We start from the raw sequence: 20,593 nt of genomic DNA on the forward strand, positions 1-20,593 counted from the left end.
TCCTTTTCCTAAGTGCAAATGACACACTTTGGTTAGTCTGGACCCCAAATCATTTTATTTCAGGAAAAAGTATGCAATAAATCTCTGCATAATAGAGTTTTTATATTCGGATAACTCAGGAGTTGCTGGACAAACACCCTCCAGCTGTACACATGAGTTGCTCAGATCGTTCTAGAATATCCTAGAGATCAGAGGTGCGTGATCTTGAGCCAGGATTCTTGCTGCTACTCTGTGGCATTAAATGCATGCGTGAGCTCCTCTCAATAAAGCCTGTTGAGCCTAAACTGCATAGTGAGATTAGACTCAAAGATTTAGTTAACATTGCCTGAGTTCCTACTGTGTGCCGAGCATTGTTCACAGAAAAAATAAGCAGTAGCCTCAAGGAATTAACTCCACTGGGTGTGAGGGCAGTGTAAGTATGCCAGTGCCACCGATTACGGCAGAACTGTGCACAGTGTGCTACGAACACCTGACAGCAGGTACCTCCACCTGGGAAAACCAGTTTTCCTGACTCCAACTCCACACAAACAGAATCACCAGGCCCGGGTCAGGGCACCCTGTCCTCGATAACACTTAACTAGGTGTGATTAGTCACGTTATTAGTTGTTGATATCTCTGCTCTCCACTAGAGTGTAAGCTCCGAAAGGACAGGGAATGTGTTTTATTCCCCCTCTATCTTCTCATTACTGTTTCAATGTGCTTGGCACTTAACAGGCATGCCATAAATACTTGTTTTTTGGATGGATAAATGTGAAAATAAATGAGAGAGACATTCAGCCTGGCTTTAAGGAGAAATTAACGTGTTTAGTGTATGAGGTTGGGCATCACCGGTAATTAGAATGGAAACCACTTGGCAGTTTATCAGAAAAGGCGAGTATTTAGGTGAAGGTGGCAAGGAGGGGGAGAAAGGAGAATGGCTTTTAAAGACAATCGGTCGCTAACTGCTAGGGTAGGGTGGGGGCGGGAAAGAGTTTAGATGTGTTTCAAAGAACTTTGGGTTTTTTTTTAAACATTTCTTTTGTAAGTTGGTTCTTTAAATGAATTATTTTGGGAACAGTGATTGGCTCTATCTTAAAGATACAGCGGTTTCTGTTACTTCTTTTTTTCCTACATTTTCTAAGCGTCAAAGCTACTGGAACTCCGCTTCCTAAAATGCTGGGAAGGAAAGGGTGTGAAAATGCCAGATGCCCCCGCCGGCACAGGTTCGGCTCCCTGGAAAGCGGATTCCCACTCCGACTCGCCCTCGTGGTGCGGGGAGGGACGCGTAGTTGTGTCCCGCGCTCTGACTGGCTGCGCTGGGACGCCGGGGCGTGTCTGGCGGGGGGGGGGGGGAGGGGGAGGGAAGTTATCTCCCGAGCCCTGATTGGCGATGGGCGAAGGGACTGGTGGCCTGGTTGGTGCTGCAGAGAACTGTTGGGAGCTTCTTAGGACCGAAGACCGAGGACCGAGACACCGGCTCCAGGCCTCAGGGGGACTGCGGACCGTGGGAAGGCTGGCCGGAGAGAGAGGGAAGGACGGGGCCTGGGCCCCGGGACTCCCTGTGCCTCGGGACTCCCTGTGCCTTGCTTGGAGCTGACGCCGACGGGTGAGTCGCCCCCTTCCTCTGCTCCTGGGCGTGTTCCTCACCAGCGGCGCGGCGGCGGTCAGGGCCCGCAAAACCCCAAGCCTCGCCAGAAGCTCAGCTCAGCCTGCCGGGTTTCTCTGGAAAGCAGAGGCCCCACAGTGAATGTGCGGCCTTGTGATCGGTCCCGGAGATCTTCCGTTTTTCCTTGCTTATAAATGTTGGTCAATTTGAAACTGGCAGCAGAGCATTCGTGTTACGAAAAGAAGAACTTTATTGAAACCAGTGGTGGTGTAGAGAAGACCATACTAACCATAACTGTGTGTATTACAGAAGTGAATTTCACTCCTCAAAAATGCTTAAGAAACAAGCATCCTAGAACAGCCCACATTGTTATTTAACAAACATTTACCAAAAACATTACTATACGTGGGGGCACAGGGCTAAGAGCAGGACTCTGGAGCCAAGCTGTGGGGTTTGAATCCAAATTCTGCCTTTTTTTTTTTTTTTTTTTTTTAAGCTTAGCAACCTTGGGCAAGTTCCTTTACCTGCGTCTGTTTCCTCATTTTAAAATGAGTTGTTGTGATGATTTAATGATTTAGTATATGTGAAGAGTTTTCTGCATATTCTAAGTGATTTGTGGTGTTAACGCGTTTGATCTTTGCAGTCACCTAGGAGATAGTATCACCATTTTCTTGATGCCAAACTGAGGCTCAGAGAGGTGAAGTAACTTCCTCAAGTCACAACACAACTGTTGTCCAGGAATCAGGCAGTCTGGCTGTGGTAACCCAGTTTTACCCACTGCATTAATTTACCGCATCCACTTGTTCACTCAGTTTCACCTGACAAATACTAATTTTGTCTCTCTGTGGAACAATTTCTTTGCTGGGTGCAGGGAGTAAAGCAGAACACCGTTCAGTTCCTGCCTTCCCAACGCTTGTAAATCTAGTGCAAGTTATTCATGGCTGGGCTGCAGGGTGTCCATGAATCCTGCTAAAATCATTTGCGAAATGTTGTGAGTGTGGGTCTTTTCTTCTGGAAAGAGAGTCTGTGACTCTCAGGTTCTAAGTTGATCTGTGATCCAAACAGAGGTACGAAGAAGTGTTGTTTTAGCAGACCTGTGCCTAGTATGTCTGATACACAGCTTGAACTTCAAACAAACAGCAACAAAATTCCTACTAGTTGGAAGAATGAAGAATTTGTAAGAGCATAATAAGTGCTACAGTAGGGTCCAGAGCAGGGTGCTGTGGAAGAGCACACAGAAGGCCACCTGCCCAGGAATGCCTCCTAGAGGCAGTGAAGGCAGCTGGGTGAAGGGTAGGGAAGCAGTTCATTGGAACACTGTGGTGACCAGTCTCTGTCCATGTAGAGTGTTGAGACAGAAACAACACATGAACAGCTGCAGCTGTTGTACCACTTGTGCACAAGTGTAAAAGTCCGTGGTACCATGAAATCCTATAAGGGGGACAGGAGGCTTCATGTATTCATGAAGGTTAGAAAAGTTTCCTTGAGAAAGCGACACTTAGGCCTAAGAGTTGGAGCATTTTGGGCATGGAATCTGGCCCACAGTCTTCACAGACCACATGGTAGAAACCAGTAGAGCACCAGGGACTGACAGGAAGCAAATGCAGCTGGTGCAGGAGAGGGAAATGGGAATTCGGGTGGTGGCAGAGCCCAAAGAGGCCTTGTAGGCCATGGTAAGGCGTTTCTATGTTTTGTTTTATTTTGTCTTTATTCTGAAATGCCATTGGCAAGTTTATTGCAGGGAGCTGACAAGATCACAGTTTGAGAAGAAGTTGGAAAGAATCCCAAGTGGATGAACTGAATATCTGAATGAGGACAAGATCTGTGGGGAGAGACTGTAAGGTAAGAAGAAGAGAGGTCTAGAACCAAGCCTCGAAGGTGAGCTTGCACGGGAGACAGATAGAGGGTGGCCAGAAGTATAGAAAGGGAGAAGAATCAAAAAAGTCGAGTGTCCAGGAAGTCAAATGAGAATATTTCAAGGAGAAAGTGGTCAACTTTGCTAAAAGCTGCAGAAGTCAAAAGAGATAAGGAAGGCTGGGTGTGGTGGCTCATGGCTTGTATTAGTCCTTTTTCACGCTGCTGATAAAGACACAGCCAAGACTGGGCAATTTACAAAAGCAAGAGGTTTAATGGACTTACAGTGACATGTGGTTGGGGAGACCTCACAATCGTGGCGGAAGGTGAAAGGCACATCTCACATCGTGGCAGACAAGAAAAGAGTGAGAGCCAAACAAAAGGGGTTTCCCCTTATAAAACCATCAGATCTCATGAGACTTATTCACTACCATGAGAACAGTATGGGGGAAACCACCCCTATGATTTAATTATCTCCCATTGGGTTCCTCCCACAACACAAGGGAATTATGGGAGCTACAATTCAAGATGAGATTTGGGTGGGGACACAGCCAAACCATGTCACGCCTGTAATCTCAACACTTTGGGATGGCAAGGTGGGCAGATTGCTTGAGCTCAGGAGTTCAAAAGCAGCCTGGAAACGTGGTGAAACCCCTTCTCTACAAAAAAAGAGATAAGAATGAAAACTACTCATTGGCTGTAACCACATGGAAGTTATCTTTATTGCAAGCTATATAAGTAGAAGAGGAAATGGAGAGAAAGAAGGATCTGCAAGAATTAGCTGAGGGGAAGAGAGAGATAGGGTTTGGGCAGGGAAAAGAAGACCAGTGGAGAGAGATAGGGTTTGGGCAAGGAGAGGAAGAGCAGTGGAGTGATGGCTGGAGCATCAGAGGAGTATACACCTGAAGGAGCGAACACTTGAGAAAGGGCTTGAGAGTTCTCAGGCCAGAGAGGCTGAGCTCAGCACAAGAGCAGGAATGACCCTGGATAATGAAAGCTGTGATTGGATAACGAAAGCTGTGAAGGGGAGCTAGTGATAGGTTTATGTCTGCTGAGAGGAGCTGCTCTCCTTTCTTTGTACAGATAGGAGGCAAGGGCACTGGTTGTGAGTGAAGGTGGGTATGGAGGTAGGCAGGAGGTCAGAGGTCTGAGTTGAGAAGATTTGAGATAGTTGGTGGGAAGTGTGGAAGAGTGAGTCAACCTGAGCTTGTCTGAGGATGGTCTGGCAGGGGGAGCCAAGTGTGCAGCAAAGACCAGAAATGAGCCTCTTGGCCCCTTTGGGGAATTGCAAAGTAGGGGGATGAGGATGGAGGCTAATTAGAGACAGAAGCTACATTTAACATATGATAAAGGAGGCATCATAAGTCATGGGGAAGGAAAGGATTGTTCAGAAAATGGTACTTGGAGAGAAGTAAACTATTGATAAAATCTATTGAGATTCTCAGCTCACACCCAGAAATTTCAAATGAACTTAAGGAGCTAAGTTTTAAAATTCAAACAAAAATATGGGAGGAAATAATGGATGAATTTTTACTGATCATCTGGTACTTAAAAGCAGTAAGGATCATCAAGGAAAACTTCCCTGACCTTCCTTTGACCACGTGAAATTAACTGCTTTGTTCTAACAGATACTGTAATATGAACTTTGATAACATTATGCTAAATGAAATAAGCCAGACACAAAAGACAAATATTATATGACCCCACATATAAGAAGTACCTAGAATAGGCAAATTCATAGGTACAGAAAGTAAAATAGAGGTAACTGGTGTCTGGAGGGAAGAGGGTATGGAGAGTTATTGTTTAATGGGCACAGAGACAGAGTTGGTATTTGGGATAGTGGTCATGGTGGTACAATATTGTGACTGTACTTTAAGCCACTGAATGGTACACTTGAAAATGGTTTAAATGGTAAATTTTTTATTTATATCTTACCACAATTAAAAAAGGGGCTACTTTAGTATGCTAAAATATACCATCAACAACTGAAAATGAGCTGAAGAAAATATTTTCAAAAATGAGATTATATTTCTTAATTCATAGAGTTTATACAAGTCAATTTTTAAAAAGCAGAACGATTGCAGTTTTACAAGTCAGCAATGGTTGATTCACAAAAGGAAATAAAGGTGAACAAAATAGTTTAATTATGAAAACATCGCCCTCATAAATAATAAAAAGAAGTTAAATTAGTGTTGTATCATTTTCACATATCAAAATAAAAACTGATGAGAGAATCACTCATACTGCCTGTGAGAATGTCAACTGAGATCGTTTTTCCTGACAGGAAATTTAGCAACTTTGCTTTCCCAGTGTTCACGTATCTCCTCTTCAGTTAGGAAATCTATTTCTAGGAATTCATCCTAAAGGAAAAGCATGAGAAATGTGGACATTTATTCAGCATATAGCAAAAATTACAAATAGCCTAAATGCTCAATATAAGGAATGAATTACAAAATAACAGTATATTCCTCCCATATACCAAGCACTCAGATGTTTACAGAGCATTTTTAATACCACAGTTAGATACTTACTGTGAATAAAATAGAAGCAGAAAGATAAATTAGATACATACATATGTATTATGTGTTCATTACATAGGAGTCACAACATTCATACTTTTCACTTTCATAGTCAGCTGTGTTTGCTCATCAGAGCAAGGCAGATTAACTGGTAAAGACGACTCACCTGAACACATCATAGTTCATAGCCAACCACTTCATCTGTGTGGTGTCTGCATAAGAGATTTTCAGGAAAAATTCTGAGTCTTTGTAATTTTCACTTTATAAGCTGAATTCAGAACCTAAGTCCCATGTGTAGGGAAGGTAACACACAGGAGACTAGTAATACACTATCTTTCAGCAAGTACAGCACAGCCAGGAGTTCCTTGGGTTTGGAACAGATCCTGTTCTCTGGCTAAGCACTAGATGCTGCAGTTGGCTTGGTTGGAGGTTACATTATACAGAATGACAGATCATTAAACATTAGAAGGACATCGACCATGGCAAGGCACATCCACTGACAGAGGCTCCTGCACAGTGAGGCTAAGGGAACAGCAGCTGTCTGCATTTCCTGCTTACTCCAAGCTGAACTGTGATGTGTTCAGGTCACACATCATCATGTATGCTAAAATATGAGCAGTTGTCTTCAGGTGGTGGGGACCGTGAAAGACTTTTTCCATTTCCTTATACTTTTCAGAAGTTGGCAACTTTTCCACATTGAATGTGCATTGCTTTTATAAGCAGTTATTTTAGGAAACAGAAGCATTTAAAATCCATTTTTTAGGCCGGGTATGGTGGCTCACACCTGTAATCCCAACATTTTGGGAGGCCGAGACGGGTGGACTGCTTGAGCTCAGGAGTTCCAGACCAGCCTGGGCAACATGGCAAAACCCTGTCTCTACAAAATGTACAAAAATTAGCCAGGCATGGTGGCTCGTGGCTGTAGTCCCAGCTACTCAGGAGCCTGAGGCTGGAGAATCACTTGAGCCTGGGAAGCAGAAGTTGCAGTGAGCCGAGATCACACCACTGTACTACATCCAGCCTGGGTGACAGAGTGAGACCCTGTCTCTTAAATAAATAAATACATACACAGATACATATGTACACAAATTTTTTGGTTTTCAGTTCTCTTTGTAAATAATCTATTTCTGTCTAAAATACAATTTAAAGTCATGCTACTACAAGACTTTTAGCTCCAGAAATTTTAGTCTGTACCAGGCATTGTGCAAAGTATTTGACACGCATTTTAACCCTTACAGTTTTCTTGTAAGGCTTAGATTCTGTTCTTTCCATCTCACAGATTGCTGCTGGTAATACTCATTGAATAGTTAGTGTGAGGCGCTGCTCTAATCACTGCTGTCTTGTTTTATCTGAGGCTAACTTACCCAAGGGTGCCCCATAAGCTAGAGCCAGGATTGGGTGTGGGTGGTTGGCAGCAGCCCACGCTCCTCCCCCACATGTGGTACAGAGGTGCAGCCTGAGCTTGTGGGGTCGCACAACAGGGAGTGGGGAGTGGGATCCCAGCCCCAATCTGCCTGTGCTTCATCACGCTGCGCCTCCTCCTTCCTGTTAAAGTTGATGGCCTTCTTAGAAAGTTTTTAAAATAATATTTTCATCTTGGCTAACAGTATTAGGAATTATCTGAAGAAAATTCTGTTGAACCACTAAGAGTAAAACAAGCTATGCCTACAATTATTTTAGTCTCCATAGGCGCTCACAGTGAGCTAGACCAAAATGGGAAACCAAAATGGAAAGGGTGTTACCTAACTTTCCTAACAGAATAATCATTCATTTGGATTAGTTAAGACAGGGCTGAAAGTGAAGAGTCCCCAGCATATATGGCAAGGGCGTTTAAATTAGAGTCAGGGATGGAAATAGCTGCTTTCTGCTTTTCAGACCTATAAAGCGTGAGGGAAGGCTGCCAACAGGCTAAATTGACCCGTACTACACACTTTTGTGGCAAGGCTGAGACACTTACAACACTCAGGTACTAAAACAAACCAGATGTATTTTCATTACCAGAGACAAAAGAAATAGTGGTGAAGGAGTTCATTATACCACTTTTGACATATTGACCATTTTGAATTAAAAGCACCTGAAAAATAGCAGGTGTAAGATCTTTGTTTCTTAAAAGCAGATAAAATTCCCATGTGAAAGACACCCTCCCTATACCAAAAGGAATAACATCCTTAACCTTGTTAAAATAACTTATCTTTTAGACCTCCCCATGTAATTCAGTTGCTTCTTCACAGCTTCCTATTTTTTGTCCAACTCGCTACGTAAATAACTGACTCTAACTGCTTCTTTGGGTCTTTGATTCCTTATGAGGGCTCCCATGCCATGTAAACTTGCATTAAATAAAGTTTATGGCCAGGGGCGGGGGCCCACGCCTGTAATCCCAGCACTTTGGGAGGCCAAGACGGGCAGATCACGAGGTCAAGAGATCGAGACCATCCTGGCCAACATGGTGAAACCCCATCTCTACTAAAAATACAAAAATTAGTTGGGCGTGGTGGCGCACACCTGTAGTCCCAGCTACTCAGGAGGCTGAGGCAGGAGAATCACTTGAACCCAGGAGGCGGAGGTTGCAGTGAGCCGAGATCGTGCCACTGCATTCCAGCCTGGGAGACAGAGAGAGACTCTGTCTCAAATAAAGTTAAAAAAAAAAAAAATTTATATTTTTCTCCTGTTAATATATCCTATGTCTAATTCTCGGGTCCTGTCACGACCCTAAGAAGATAGAGGTGTTTTGCTGCCCCTACAGAGGCAAAGACTGTTAATGTGTCAGACACAGTATACCTACAGATGTCAAGTGGATAGCTGATTACACTGTTCTGAAAGTACAGTCACCATTCCACAGCTGACCTGATTTCCCATGGCACCATGGCAACAGTCATGTGGCATTTTTTCATTTTACCCAGCTAGGGATTACCAGGTGCCTGCCACCACACCCGGCTAATTTTTGTATTTTTAGAAGAGATGGGGTTTCACCATGTTGGCCAAGCTGGTCTCGAACTCCTGACCTCAGGTGATCCGCCTGCCTCAGCCTCCCAAAGTGCTGGAATTACAATTTATTCTTATTCTGGATTTATAAAAGGGAGTTTTGTTCACATAATTCTAAAAAAAAAAATCCATTTACTCATTTAAAATAAAATAATTGGCCCATTTTGGGTGATAGTTATTCAGCAAAATATGTACTCTAATGTATAAAATTAGAGATGACCCTTCCCCTCTTCCCCCTTTAAGTATCTGCTTCAGCTAAACATCAACTTAATAATGTAAAACATTTCAAAAAACCATGTTTGTGTGTGGGCACATAATACAGGCCTCCTAAAAGAAAAGATAAACAATTGTGGAAAAGGGAATTTGTATGAAAATAACATTTGAGGTCTGTGAACCTTTGAACTCTTTGGTCTTGCTGCTCTTCTGTAAAATGGAAGTAACTCAACAGTGTATTTACAAAGTATAAGATGTTGAAGTTGTGGAGAAGTGTATTACAATTCAATTAATTATTTAGGAGTTTTTTTTTTTTTTTGAGGAGTTTCACTCTTGTTGCCCAGTCTGGAGTGCACTGGCACAATCTCGGCTCACTGCAACCTCGGGCTTCTGGGTTCAAGCCATCCTTATTTAGGAGGATTTTTTAAAATATTCCACGAGTAGTTTTCTTGTCTAATTTAAATCCACTTTATTTCCAGACTTAAACAGCTCAAATTTGTAAGTGTATGTGTTCTAAAAGTCAACACCCTTATACTAAAAACCTTTATTTTCTTTTTTACAGATAGAATGAGTCCATTTAAGTCCCAGGACGGTGGAAACTAGCTAGTGGGTTGCAGCCATGTTGTGGAAGCTGCTGCTGAGATCCCAGTCCTGCAGGCTGTGTTCTTTCAGAAAGATGCGATCACCTCCAAAATACAGACCTTTCTTAGCATGCTTCCCCTATACAACTGATAGACAGTCGAGCAAAGAAAATACAAGAACAGTGGAAAAGCTCTATAAATGTTCAGTTGACATCAGGAAAATTCGTAGATTAAAAGGATGGGTACTTTTAGAGGATGAAACCTATGTTGAAGAAATTGCGAATATTTTACAAGAACTAGGTGCCGATGAGACTGCTGTAGCCAGTATTTTGGAACGCTGCCCGGAAGCAATTGTCTGTAGTCCAACCGCTGTTAACACCCAGAGAAAACTCTGGCAGTTGGTCTGCAAAAATGAGGAAGAGTTAATCAAGTTAATAGAGCAGTTTCCAGAATCTTTCTTTACTATTAAAGACCAAGAGAACCAGAAGCTGAATGTTCAGTTCTTTCAAGAGTTGGGACTAAAAAATGTGGTCATTAGTAGACTTTTGACAGCTGCATCTAATGTGTTTCATAATCCTGTTGAGAAGAATAAGCAAATGGTAAGAATTCTCCAACAGAGTTATCTAGATGTAGGTGGCTCTGAGGCCAACATGAAAGTTTGGCTACTAAAATTGTTAAGCCAAAACCCATTTATTTTATTAAATTCTCCCACAGCTATAAAGGAAACACTAGAATTTCTCCAGGAGCAAGGTTTCACCAGCTTTGAAATTCTCCAGCTTCTGTCCAAACTCAAAGGATTCCTTTTTCAACTTTGCCCAAGAAGTATACAGAATAGTATTTCTTTCTCTAAAAATGCTTTTAAATGCACAGATCATGACCTTAAGCAATTAATTTTGAAATGTCCTGCCCTTTTATATTATTCTGTTCCAGTTTTAGAAGAGAGAATGCAAGGATTATTGAGAGAAGGAATTTCCATAGCTCAGATAAGAGAGACGCCAATGGTTCTTGAATTAACACCACAGATAGTACAGTACAGGATAAGGAAACTGAATTCCTTAGGCTACAGAATAAAGGATGGACATCTAGCAAATCTAAATGGATCAAAAAAAGAGTTTGAAGCTAATTTTGGCAAAATTCAGGCCAAAAAAGTAAGGCCATTATTTAACCCTGTGGCACCACTAAATGTTGAAGAATGACATACTGTTGTTGCTTCCTTCTAGCAGTGCAGGGTGACACTAACTAGCAAAGACAAAAATTCAGGCAGTTTGTAGGCACCAGTAATTTTAAGAACCTGCTTAGCTTCTGGGTTGTATTTAAGTTACCTCTAAATAGATAAATTCTGACTCATTTGCCATATTATAAAATATAAATTGTATTTATTTTAATAAAGTTGGTAACTTTTACCTTAAGCCATTATTTCAAAAACTCATGTACTATTAAATGGCGTATCAGTATGATACTTTATAAATGAATCACTTCTAAGAAATGGACAAGTGCTTCCTTAATTCAAGGTATGGATACATTTATATTTATACAGCACATTTCATCTTAGGAAGCAAATCCAGTCTTTCTCACTACCAGCCATGAAACATCGGTCTACTGTGGTCTGAATTCTGTAGCTTAGTGTTACATGAACTATTAGCAAACTCCTATACCTTTTTTTTGGAGAAAATTTCATCTTGTGTTTGGAATAAATTACTGTCTTTGAGAACCAAGTATTACTCATCCAAAAAGAAGAGTTGGAGCCTACTTGTGTGGTCAGTTTGCTTAGAATTGACCATTATTATAACTCTTATAAAACACCATGTGCATTCATTACTTTCCTCATTTTACACGTGAGGAAACCGAAGCTGAGAGAGGCCACTCAGCTGCCAAATGGCAGAGTCCGGGTTTATTAACTGGGCTCCGACTTCTGTTCAAACCTTGTGAACTGGAAGGATTACTTATGAATTGGCATAAGAGAAGTCACCCCTACCTGACAGGCCAAAAGGAGTAAGTAAGTACTAACAACAAATTCGGGGACATTTATGAAAACCTCTCTATAAAGTATTCTAATTCAAAATTATCTAATTTATATACATTTGAAATAAATGGAGCTTTTTAGAAAACTTTCTGAAGATCCAGGTCTGCCTGTAAGGGAAAGTGGGTGATGGTTAGTACTAATTTTAGGGGTGGTGTTTCAAGTTTCCATTTCTGAACCTTGTTCCAAGATAAACATACCCAGATAAAGAACTGACTCACTTTCAGCTGTGAAGTCTGAACTTTGTAACAAATGCACAGCCAAACAGTTGACTGACAACATCTGTGCACTATTTGTACATGGCTTAAATGTAATGAAAAAATTATGGAAAATGCAGGCAGTATCCTCACTCTTCACTCCTTCAGCAAATGCAAGTAACCCTTACTATCCAAATCTGTTCACTTCCTATAGGGAGCTCTGTATATAAGTGCTTTACGATTCTAAAAGTACCATTGTTCACTCTTCTATGGATGAGGAGACTCAGGGTAAGTCACTTACCCGAGGTCATGCAGGAAAGTTTGTTCAAGAAGAATAGCAGCCAGTACAGTTGGAGCGGGGTTGAGTGATTGGGAGAGTGGCACAAGAGGAAAGAGGCAGCACAGGTCCATCTAAGGAGGAGAAATCTCATTTGAAGTGTGATGGGAAACGCTTGGAGAGTTTTCAGTTTATGCTTCTTGTCCTGACATAAAGTATCAGGGGCGCCCTTGCTCTTTCACTCTGAAGTGTCTCAGTTGGGAAGATACTATATGTGATATGGTTACCTTGGTAGTTTTAGATGTCAATTTTGAGATGCCTACTAGACATCCTAGCAGGGATGTCAAACAGGCAAATGGCTAAGTCTGGAGTTGAGTTTCAGTCAAAACTGAAAATACATATTTGGGGATCATCTGCATATCTATGATATTTAAAGCCATGGCTCTAGATTAGACTGCCTGGGGGAAAAAAAAAAGTGCAGATTTGGAGTAGGGTGGTTGGCCAAGCCTGGAAAAAGACCTGTCAAAGCAAGAAGTTGGTCACAGGAAGAAACAAGGACACGGTCAATAATAATGAAGCCACTGAGGGGGTCAACTAAGACACAGAAGTGACTGATGGGTTTAGCAAAAAGGAAATAATTGGTTCACACTATACAGTGATTCTGGGCCAGGCACTGTGGCTAATGCCTGTAATCCCAACACTTTGGGAAGCCATGCAGGAGAATCACTTGAGGCCAGGAGTTTGAGACCAGCCTGGGCAACAAAGTGAGATCCTGTCTCTATAAAAATGTTTTAAAATTTTTTAAATCAGCCTGGTGTGGTGGCACACACCTCTTGTCCTAGCTACTTGGGAGGGTGAACGGGGAGGATGGCTTGGGCGCAGATGATCAAGGCTGCAGTGAGCTATGTTCATACCACTGTGCTGCAGCCTGGGCAACAGCAAGGCCATATCTCAGGGGCGGGGTGGCAGGGAGTCATTCTGAGGAGGGTGAAAGCGAACATACAATAAAAGGGCATATTAGAAAGTTTGAGTGGCCATGTGTACTTTGTGGCCATTAATTTAAAAGGAGACTAGTCAATACAGCAGCAAAATTTTAAGTGCTCAGATCTAGGCACAGAGAACCAGAAGTAGTTACAGTTATAGAAATACATTTGTAGCTTACTCTAACTTGAAAAGATTACATTCTTAATCAATTATGCAGTATACTGACTTTATTTTCCCTTAGGGCCCATTCCATTGCTTTTGGCTCTTGAACCTCTGAAATTGTTCTGCTTTGCCTTTTTTTTCCATTCATACATTCTAACTCAGATCTTCCTATGAAACAGAATTTTAAAAATTCAAAATCAGTAACATAGCAGGGGGAGATATCCTTTCATAAAACACGAGTCAAATTCGGTTTCCTCTGTGAAAAAAGGCTCTTTAGCAAAATTAGATTTTCTTCAATTTGTGTAAAATCACACAAAATTCATTGCTGTAGCAAAATGTGGTCACCAAAGTAAATATGGTCACCTGAAAGACTTCCGGTAAGCTGCAAGTCAGACAGCCTGGTCAATCAGCATACAGGCCACACTGAATGTCAACACTAGAATAAAGGCCTAGTTACTGAGTAGCCCCATTTCTGTTCCTGGACATAAGCTGGAGAAGTTGTGACCTACACTAATTCAAAAGTGATATGGAAAATTCAGCTAACATTGACTTAGCCTGTTCTGTATTTGTAAGGGAATAACGATACTTCCTTCATAAGGCCCTCATGCTGATTAAATGAGAAGTATGGCCAGTACCTGGCAGGTAAGCAGATGCCCAGTAAATATCAATTTTCTACACTCCTCCCCACCCCTTTTAGTCATTTCTTTCCAGTGAGATGTCTAAGTTGGTTCCACAGCTACTTGGAACAGAGAGAAGTGCTCCCTACTTTATAATCCATCAGTTTTCAAACTTTGTTGTACACAAGAATTACCCAGAGAGGTTGTTAAAATGCAGTCCTGGGCCCCACCTTGCAGAATTTGGCAAGTTGGGGTAAAACCTGGAAATCTACACTCTTAATCTTTATTATTCAAGTTGCTTAAAATATATTTGTATTTCATGGTTGTGTCAGCATCAAAATACGTATCCACAGATATGTTTGTGCATTACTATCAAAAAAATTTTAAACTGGCTACAGCACTTACTGAACTGCAAAATAACTAAAAATGGTAAGATCACCCTGTTTTAAAGTTTCCTTTATTTCTTTAGATCTTTATGAAACATTCCATCGTTTGCAGATCATAGTGCTTTATTAACAAATTCATGTGTTCTTTTCCCATCCCTTTAATACAAAAAAAATTATTCATCAGTTATTTTCATCTGACATTTCACTAAGTACAGAATGCATAATGTCAACCTTATTAGATCAGCCATTCAAGTGGGTCACATAAGTTTATCTTCATTGTGCCAAATACCCACTCAAAGGATAAGCTGAATAACAGATGCCTCCAGGTGTATACAACCACCTTAGTTTCTTGACTTGAACTAGTCCTGTTAACAGGTCAAACTGCTAGTCTTTCTAAGTAAACTAAAAAAGACTCAAGTATACAGCTGTACATACATATCATCAGATGGTAAGTTCATTTCAACAAGAACCTCTATAACCAACTGTACATTTGTACAGTTTTCTGCTATCATTGCAAAAGCCCCTCTGAACAAAGTTATAGTTTAGAATTTAAAACAATCCTGATGAGACAAAACGTACCAGGTGGCTTTTCTGTAGCAGAAATTAATTACAACCATTTTTCCTCAAGAAATTTTAAAGACAGGCAAAGTTGAAAATAAATATGCAAGCATACAGTAAACAAAATGTCTATACTGAGAAATTCAGAAACAAAGCACAGTGGAGTCTGTAACTGTAGAAGTCAGAAATACAAACTAGCAATGAAGCAATAATCTCTTTCAAATAGCAGGAAACAAGTTCTCTAATACCATTATTTAGATAATTATTTAGTGTTCACCTACTGATTTTGGAGTTTTTTTTTAATCCTGTTTGCTGATTATGACATTTGACCAGAATCCCAAGAAATACCTTAAATCATACTGCATGAAATAAATGACCATTTAATTCCTGATTAGTTGAACTCCTTAATGACTTTTCAGTTTTGTATGTAACAGAAAGGTTCAAGAACCTTTGTAGATTTGCTTACAATTGCAGCTGGTATTTATGAAAGCTTTTAAAAGTTATGTTATATTCTTCTGCATTTGTTGATCCCACATTAATGTAATTCTCTTAAGTATTTTATAAACAAGCCTTGGGTGTTAGAATGGTCTGTTTCAAATTTTCAGGCATGCTATTTTGACTTACTTACTGCAAGGTATCACCCCCCTTTCCTCCCCTCCACTATAAAAAAAAAAAAAAAAGTTTGCAGAATGGAGACAAATTTCCAGATTTAAGTAAAAAGAAATTTAAGATTTTCCCAGGCTTGGATTATAATCCTTGGTGGACAGGAATGCCAAGTATATATGCTAATTGTTAAATGTTTTATGAAATTAAACATGAAACAAAAAGAAAATGAATTCCAGCTAAATCATACTGAGAAGGAATGAGACATGAGACATATTAATATGATATGACACATTTATCATCCATAACCAAACACTTCAAATCCCTGACTGAAATTGGCTTGAAAAATGATACAAACTCTACAGCTGCTTTAAAGGACTGTAAGATTTAAAGCCTATATAAACCACTGAAGCACTTTTATATATTTTATATTCAAAACTAATCTATGGAGCTCATTCCATTCCATTTAAAATAGTAAGTCCTCACACATTTGTGGTTACTTTTACAGTGTTTTTAAAAAAGGAGTACTGCTAATAGTTTAAGACATCCTAAAGACAGAATAGGTGTGAAGGCTTCTTTTTATATTTAGGGTGTTTTAGGTAATTTTTAAGAACTTAAAATTATTATTTGTTCCTCCTTAATATGAAACTCTTCCAAAATACCTTTTGACCAGTAAGTAAATGTTCCTTAGGCACTGTGAGGTGTATTAATGATGAAGCATGAACCCAGGCTGAGAAGCGTACGATTTGATTTTAACTACTGCCAAAACAGTTAACAAGCACTGTCTTATCCACTGACAGCAGGAAATGTCTTTACCCCACTACTCCTGAGATTCTAAAGAGGGAAAACTAATTTCACAAACAACCTTTAAAAGAATCCATAGATGATTCTAAGAACAGCACATATGCAGGGTATTAGAAAAGATGTTTTCTTTTGTAAGGCATCAATGATTAAAATAATAGAATGCATATTTACTAACAAAAGATGGTTAACATTATCATAAAACCATTTATCTTTTCTTTTTAAACTTCCCTAATTCCTGCTAATTTTGCCAGCTTAAATAAGAAATGAATGCCTCTTGGCCTAATCAACTATGGTTATAAAAAACTAAGACATCTGAAACTATTAGGCACATCAAAGGTACGGCTTATGTAATTCAAGGTTCCCTTCTTAAGGGGCAGGTGAGTTACCTGGCACATTATACATATGGAACTGCGCAGATCATCTACTAAATTCAACTTTCACATTTTTAGTCAAACTGAAAGACTTATAGTAAATATTCAAACATACCATATCTTCAGTTACAACCGAGTAAGTGTAACATTTTACCAGATAAAAAGCTGGAACTTAAGTATGAGAAACCTTCATATACTGTGCTCGTATTGGTCTCTTCTTTTTAGATGAAAGCCAGTCATCAATACTTTCAACACAGCAGTTTAGAAGATAAACGTCCAAAACGGTTGACTTGGTTGTAGTCCATAATTTAGTAATTCAATGCCACTGGCATTATAGTGCTGTGAAGCGCAAGTGTATATTTTAGTCAGATTTGTCTTTCTTCTTTCCTGTTAAGGGCACTTTGTTTACAACAGCAGACCCAACAGCTGTAACACCTCCAGCCACAGCAGATACACCCCCTTTCACCAGCCCTATTCCCATGGAAGGCACAGTTGTAACAGCTGTTTTGGTCACTTCCAGACTCTTTCCACCAATCCAAGCAACACCACCAATGGTGGCACCAACAGCTCCCTTTGTAACACTGAAGATACCCCCAGTCACACGGGACAACATGCCTGGCTCCTGCTGTGGGTGATCTTTCACTGAACCTAATGAGAGAAAATATCATGAGACAATCAAATGTAAGTCATAAGTCTTTAAAAGAGCAGTACACATCATTAAGTAACCTAAGACTTCCTCACAACAGGAGGTTGATTTGATAAGGCCAACCACACCGATTCAAAGACACTGAAGAGCTCTTCCTTCAGGGTATAGTTGTACATGTTTTTACAATATCTTGGTCCAATGCTAAGTCTTAGTATCTATGACAAGAAATGCTTTAGAGACTAGACAACTTTTGTAAAACAGAATCCTATTTTAAATGTTTCCTTGGTTTATGGTTTTGTTAACAAATAACCTTTATTTTATATCCTAAAAGGAACATGAAAAAATAAAAAGATAACTATATTTGGCCTTCATTTCCTTGACAGGATTTAATCATCATTACCGAAACAATCTTCTTTGTAAAAAGCAGTAGTTTTCAAGGTATGGTCTGGGACCACTGCAGACGCCGAAGACCATTTCAGGAGGTCTACAAGGTAAAAACTATTTTCATAATATTATTAAAATATATTTGTCTTTTCACTTTCTTTCTGTCATGAGTCTATAGCAGAGTTTTCCAGAAGCAGAATGATGTATGATACAACAGACTGAATGCAGAAGCAGCTGCAAGAATGTAGCTGTCTTGCATTAATCCAAACATTAAAGAGATTTGCTAAAATGTATAAACCAGTATCATCTTGCTCACAATTTCCACATTTTTTGTTTTGAAAGAATTACTATTCATAAAAATATTTTAATTATGTTAATATGGGTTCTTTTAATGCATAAAATATTCAAATTTCTCAGTTTTTATTGCTAATATGGTAAATACTGACAAAGACACAGCTCTTTTGGGCCTCAATTTTTGACATTGTAAAGGCATCCTGAAACCAAAAAGTTTAAGAACCCCTATTAAGTAAATACATTTGGGTCTCTGCTCTATGTCTCCCTTACTGACATATTTAAAGAGCTAATACTATGTAAAAATAAAAAACTATTCATCATTTAAAATTCTGTTATCTACCTAAAAAATCATTTTCATTCAGACATAAGTAGGATAGAGAAACTATAGCTATGGTTAACACTTAAAATTACTACCTCGGTAATTCTTATGAAAGACAGCGTGTGCTTTAAGTATCTAGTTTTTAAAAACTAGAGATATCCCCCATAAAAGGTAATAGCAATATGAAAAATTAAGCTGTATCTAAGTCATGAGTTTATTTTCTTCGTGTTTTTTTTTTTTTTTAAATAGAGCCACATATATTAGCATGTAAGCTCAAACTTAGGAATAAAATGACTAGCAGAAAGATTTCATAAAAATTTGCACCAGCTTAAAATGAACACAGGTCTTTTCTCTTTAGTAACCTAATATTTTTTTTTTTTTTTTGAGATGGAGTCTTGCTCTCTCACCCAGGCTGGAGTGCAGTGGCGCGATCTCAGCTCACTGCAAGCTCTGCCTCCTGGGTTCATGCCATTTTCCTGCCTCAGCCTCCTGAGTAGCTAGGATTACAGGCGCCCGCCACCACACCTGGCTAATTTTTTGTATTTTTTAGTAGAGACAGGGTTTCACCGTGTTAGGATGGTCTCAATCTCCTGACCTCGTGATCAACCCACCTCGGCCTCCCAAAGTGCTGGGATTACAGGCGTGAGCCACCACGCCTGGCCTAGTAACCTAATAATTTAAGCAGCAACAACACATAAGCATTGGTGTTTTTCTAAACTTCATGGAAAAATATTTGGTACTTACACAATTCAAGCTTTACCTCTAAAAAAGAGGGGTAAATTACTGGGTACATAAGTCCAACTAAGAGCACCAAAACTATTAGATTCTAGCAGAATGAAGTTCTCAGAGAAGGTATCATGGGGAAACTGACAATATCTGATGGGGAAAATAAAATATTCTGAAAACTGAGCTTTCCAATGCACAAGGCACAAATTTACCTTGAGATAGTTTTTCTTTTCATTGTTTGAAGATTTTACATTGTATCACAACTGGGAAAATCTCACTGACTAGTCAAAATATCTTTGCAAAATAGTGCATAAATACAGATACAGCAATAGCTATAAATTTTAAAAACCAAATATTTTTATTAAAACTAGTTAAGTAATAAGTATAGTTAATACAAATTTTTAATGACTGAAGTAAAAGACTTAAGATATAGATGGACATTTGAATGTATTAGTTATAAAATTATGATGGGAAGGATTACATAATTGGTAATTCTTCTGTAATTAAGGTCACTAGCCCTAAGAAAAAAGGCAAAATCCTGATTTGAGGCTACAACAGATAACTGCCTCATGCCAAATATCTCATTAGTAAAACTATCTTGCCATGTCAAATTTGGTATACATGCATTTAAAGAAGACAAATAATTGGTCTTAATCAAATCAGATAAATAATTACTGCAGTTGATCTCTTTTATTACAGTGTACTCTTAATTATCACCATATAAATTATCTGCTTTGCAGATTCCTCTTATTTAGCGGTTGGCATAGAAAGACATTCTGCTTTGTTCTCTTCCTTGACAATCATGCCCCTGGATGGCCTTTATTTAGCCCTTTCCTGATTTCTTTCTCACAAAGTCCTTGTTAACTTTCTCACTGAGCCCTAACTTTTCAAAATTCCATGGTTCCAGACCTAAAAATGTAAGGCATGGAAAAGAGCTGTGTTAGTAATTTTCCAGGCTATTCCTCCACCAAACTAAACTAAATCTAATCAGCTAGTTTTTTTTTTTTTTTTTTTTTTTCCAGACAGAGTCTCACTCTGTCACCCAGGCTGAAGTTCAGTGGCACGATCTTAGCTCACTGCAACCTCCGATAGTTCTTTTGAATTCTTTATGGCTTAAGTGTAAACTCTTTGTTGCTATTTTCCTAGCAATTTCATTTTTGCCTACCAAGAAAAGAAATATAGGAAGAAAATTTTAGACAATGGGTAACAGAACTAGGAAAAAATACATAATACCTAGAGTCACAACCTCCAGCCCTAGTAATCAACATGCAATTCTCCAAGGAGATCACTATTTGGATTAAGTTTAGTAGCAGTCTATACCAAAAACATGCCTCTAGTCATTTTCTGTATGTACTCAAGACATTCAGGTATGTTTCCAAGGGTTTTTGAAGAATTAAAATGATTCATGATATCACAATTTTCAAACTCAAAGAGAATTATGACTTAAAAAGACAAATGAAGCAGACCCCAAGATCATGTGTTAATAGAGGAGGAGAGGTACCAATTACAAT

General features: G+C 39.4%; 2 protein-coding genes across 3 annotated transcripts; one reads left to right on the forward strand and one right to left on the reverse strand.

Annotated features, from left to right (window-relative positions):
- The first annotated feature begins 1,378 nt into the window (after nucleotides 1–1,378).
- MTERF2 (mitochondrial transcription termination factor 2) lies at nucleotides 1,379–11,137 on the forward strand. Of its 2 annotated transcripts, none has more exons than XM_032168799.2 (3): nucleotides 1,379–1,585; nucleotides 3,317–3,427; nucleotides 9,716–11,137. In XM_032168799.2, the coding sequence occupies exon 3, from the start codon at nucleotides 9,773–9,775 to the stop codon at nucleotides 10,928–10,930; it is 1,158 nt and encodes a 385-aa protein (XP_032024690.1). In that variant the 5' UTR covers nucleotides 1,379–1,585; nucleotides 3,317–3,427; nucleotides 9,716–9,772; the 3' UTR covers nucleotides 10,931–11,137. The 2 variants fall into 2 exon arrangements, with proteins under 2 accessions (XP_032024690.1, XP_032024692.1); XM_032168801.2 differs by having other exon boundaries at nucleotides 3,327–3,427.
- A 5,634-nt stretch (nucleotides 11,138–16,771) lies between these two features.
- Nucleotides 16,772–17,377, reverse strand: TMEM263 (transmembrane protein 263; the record flags this gene model as incomplete). The annotated part of the gene is made up of 1 exon (XM_032171550.2): nucleotides 16,772–17,377. A coding segment is annotated over one exon (303 nt), but the record flags the coding sequence as incomplete, so codon positions are not given.
- Nucleotides 17,378–20,593: the final 3,216 nt, after the last annotated feature.

Source organism: Hylobates moloch, unplaced genomic scaffold (genome assembly GCF_009828535.3).
Source record: "Hylobates moloch isolate HMO894 unplaced genomic scaffold, HMol_V3 SCAFFOLD_12, whole genome shotgun sequence".
Classification (NCBI taxonomy): Eukaryota; Metazoa; Chordata; class Mammalia; order Primates; family Hylobatidae; genus Hylobates; species Hylobates moloch.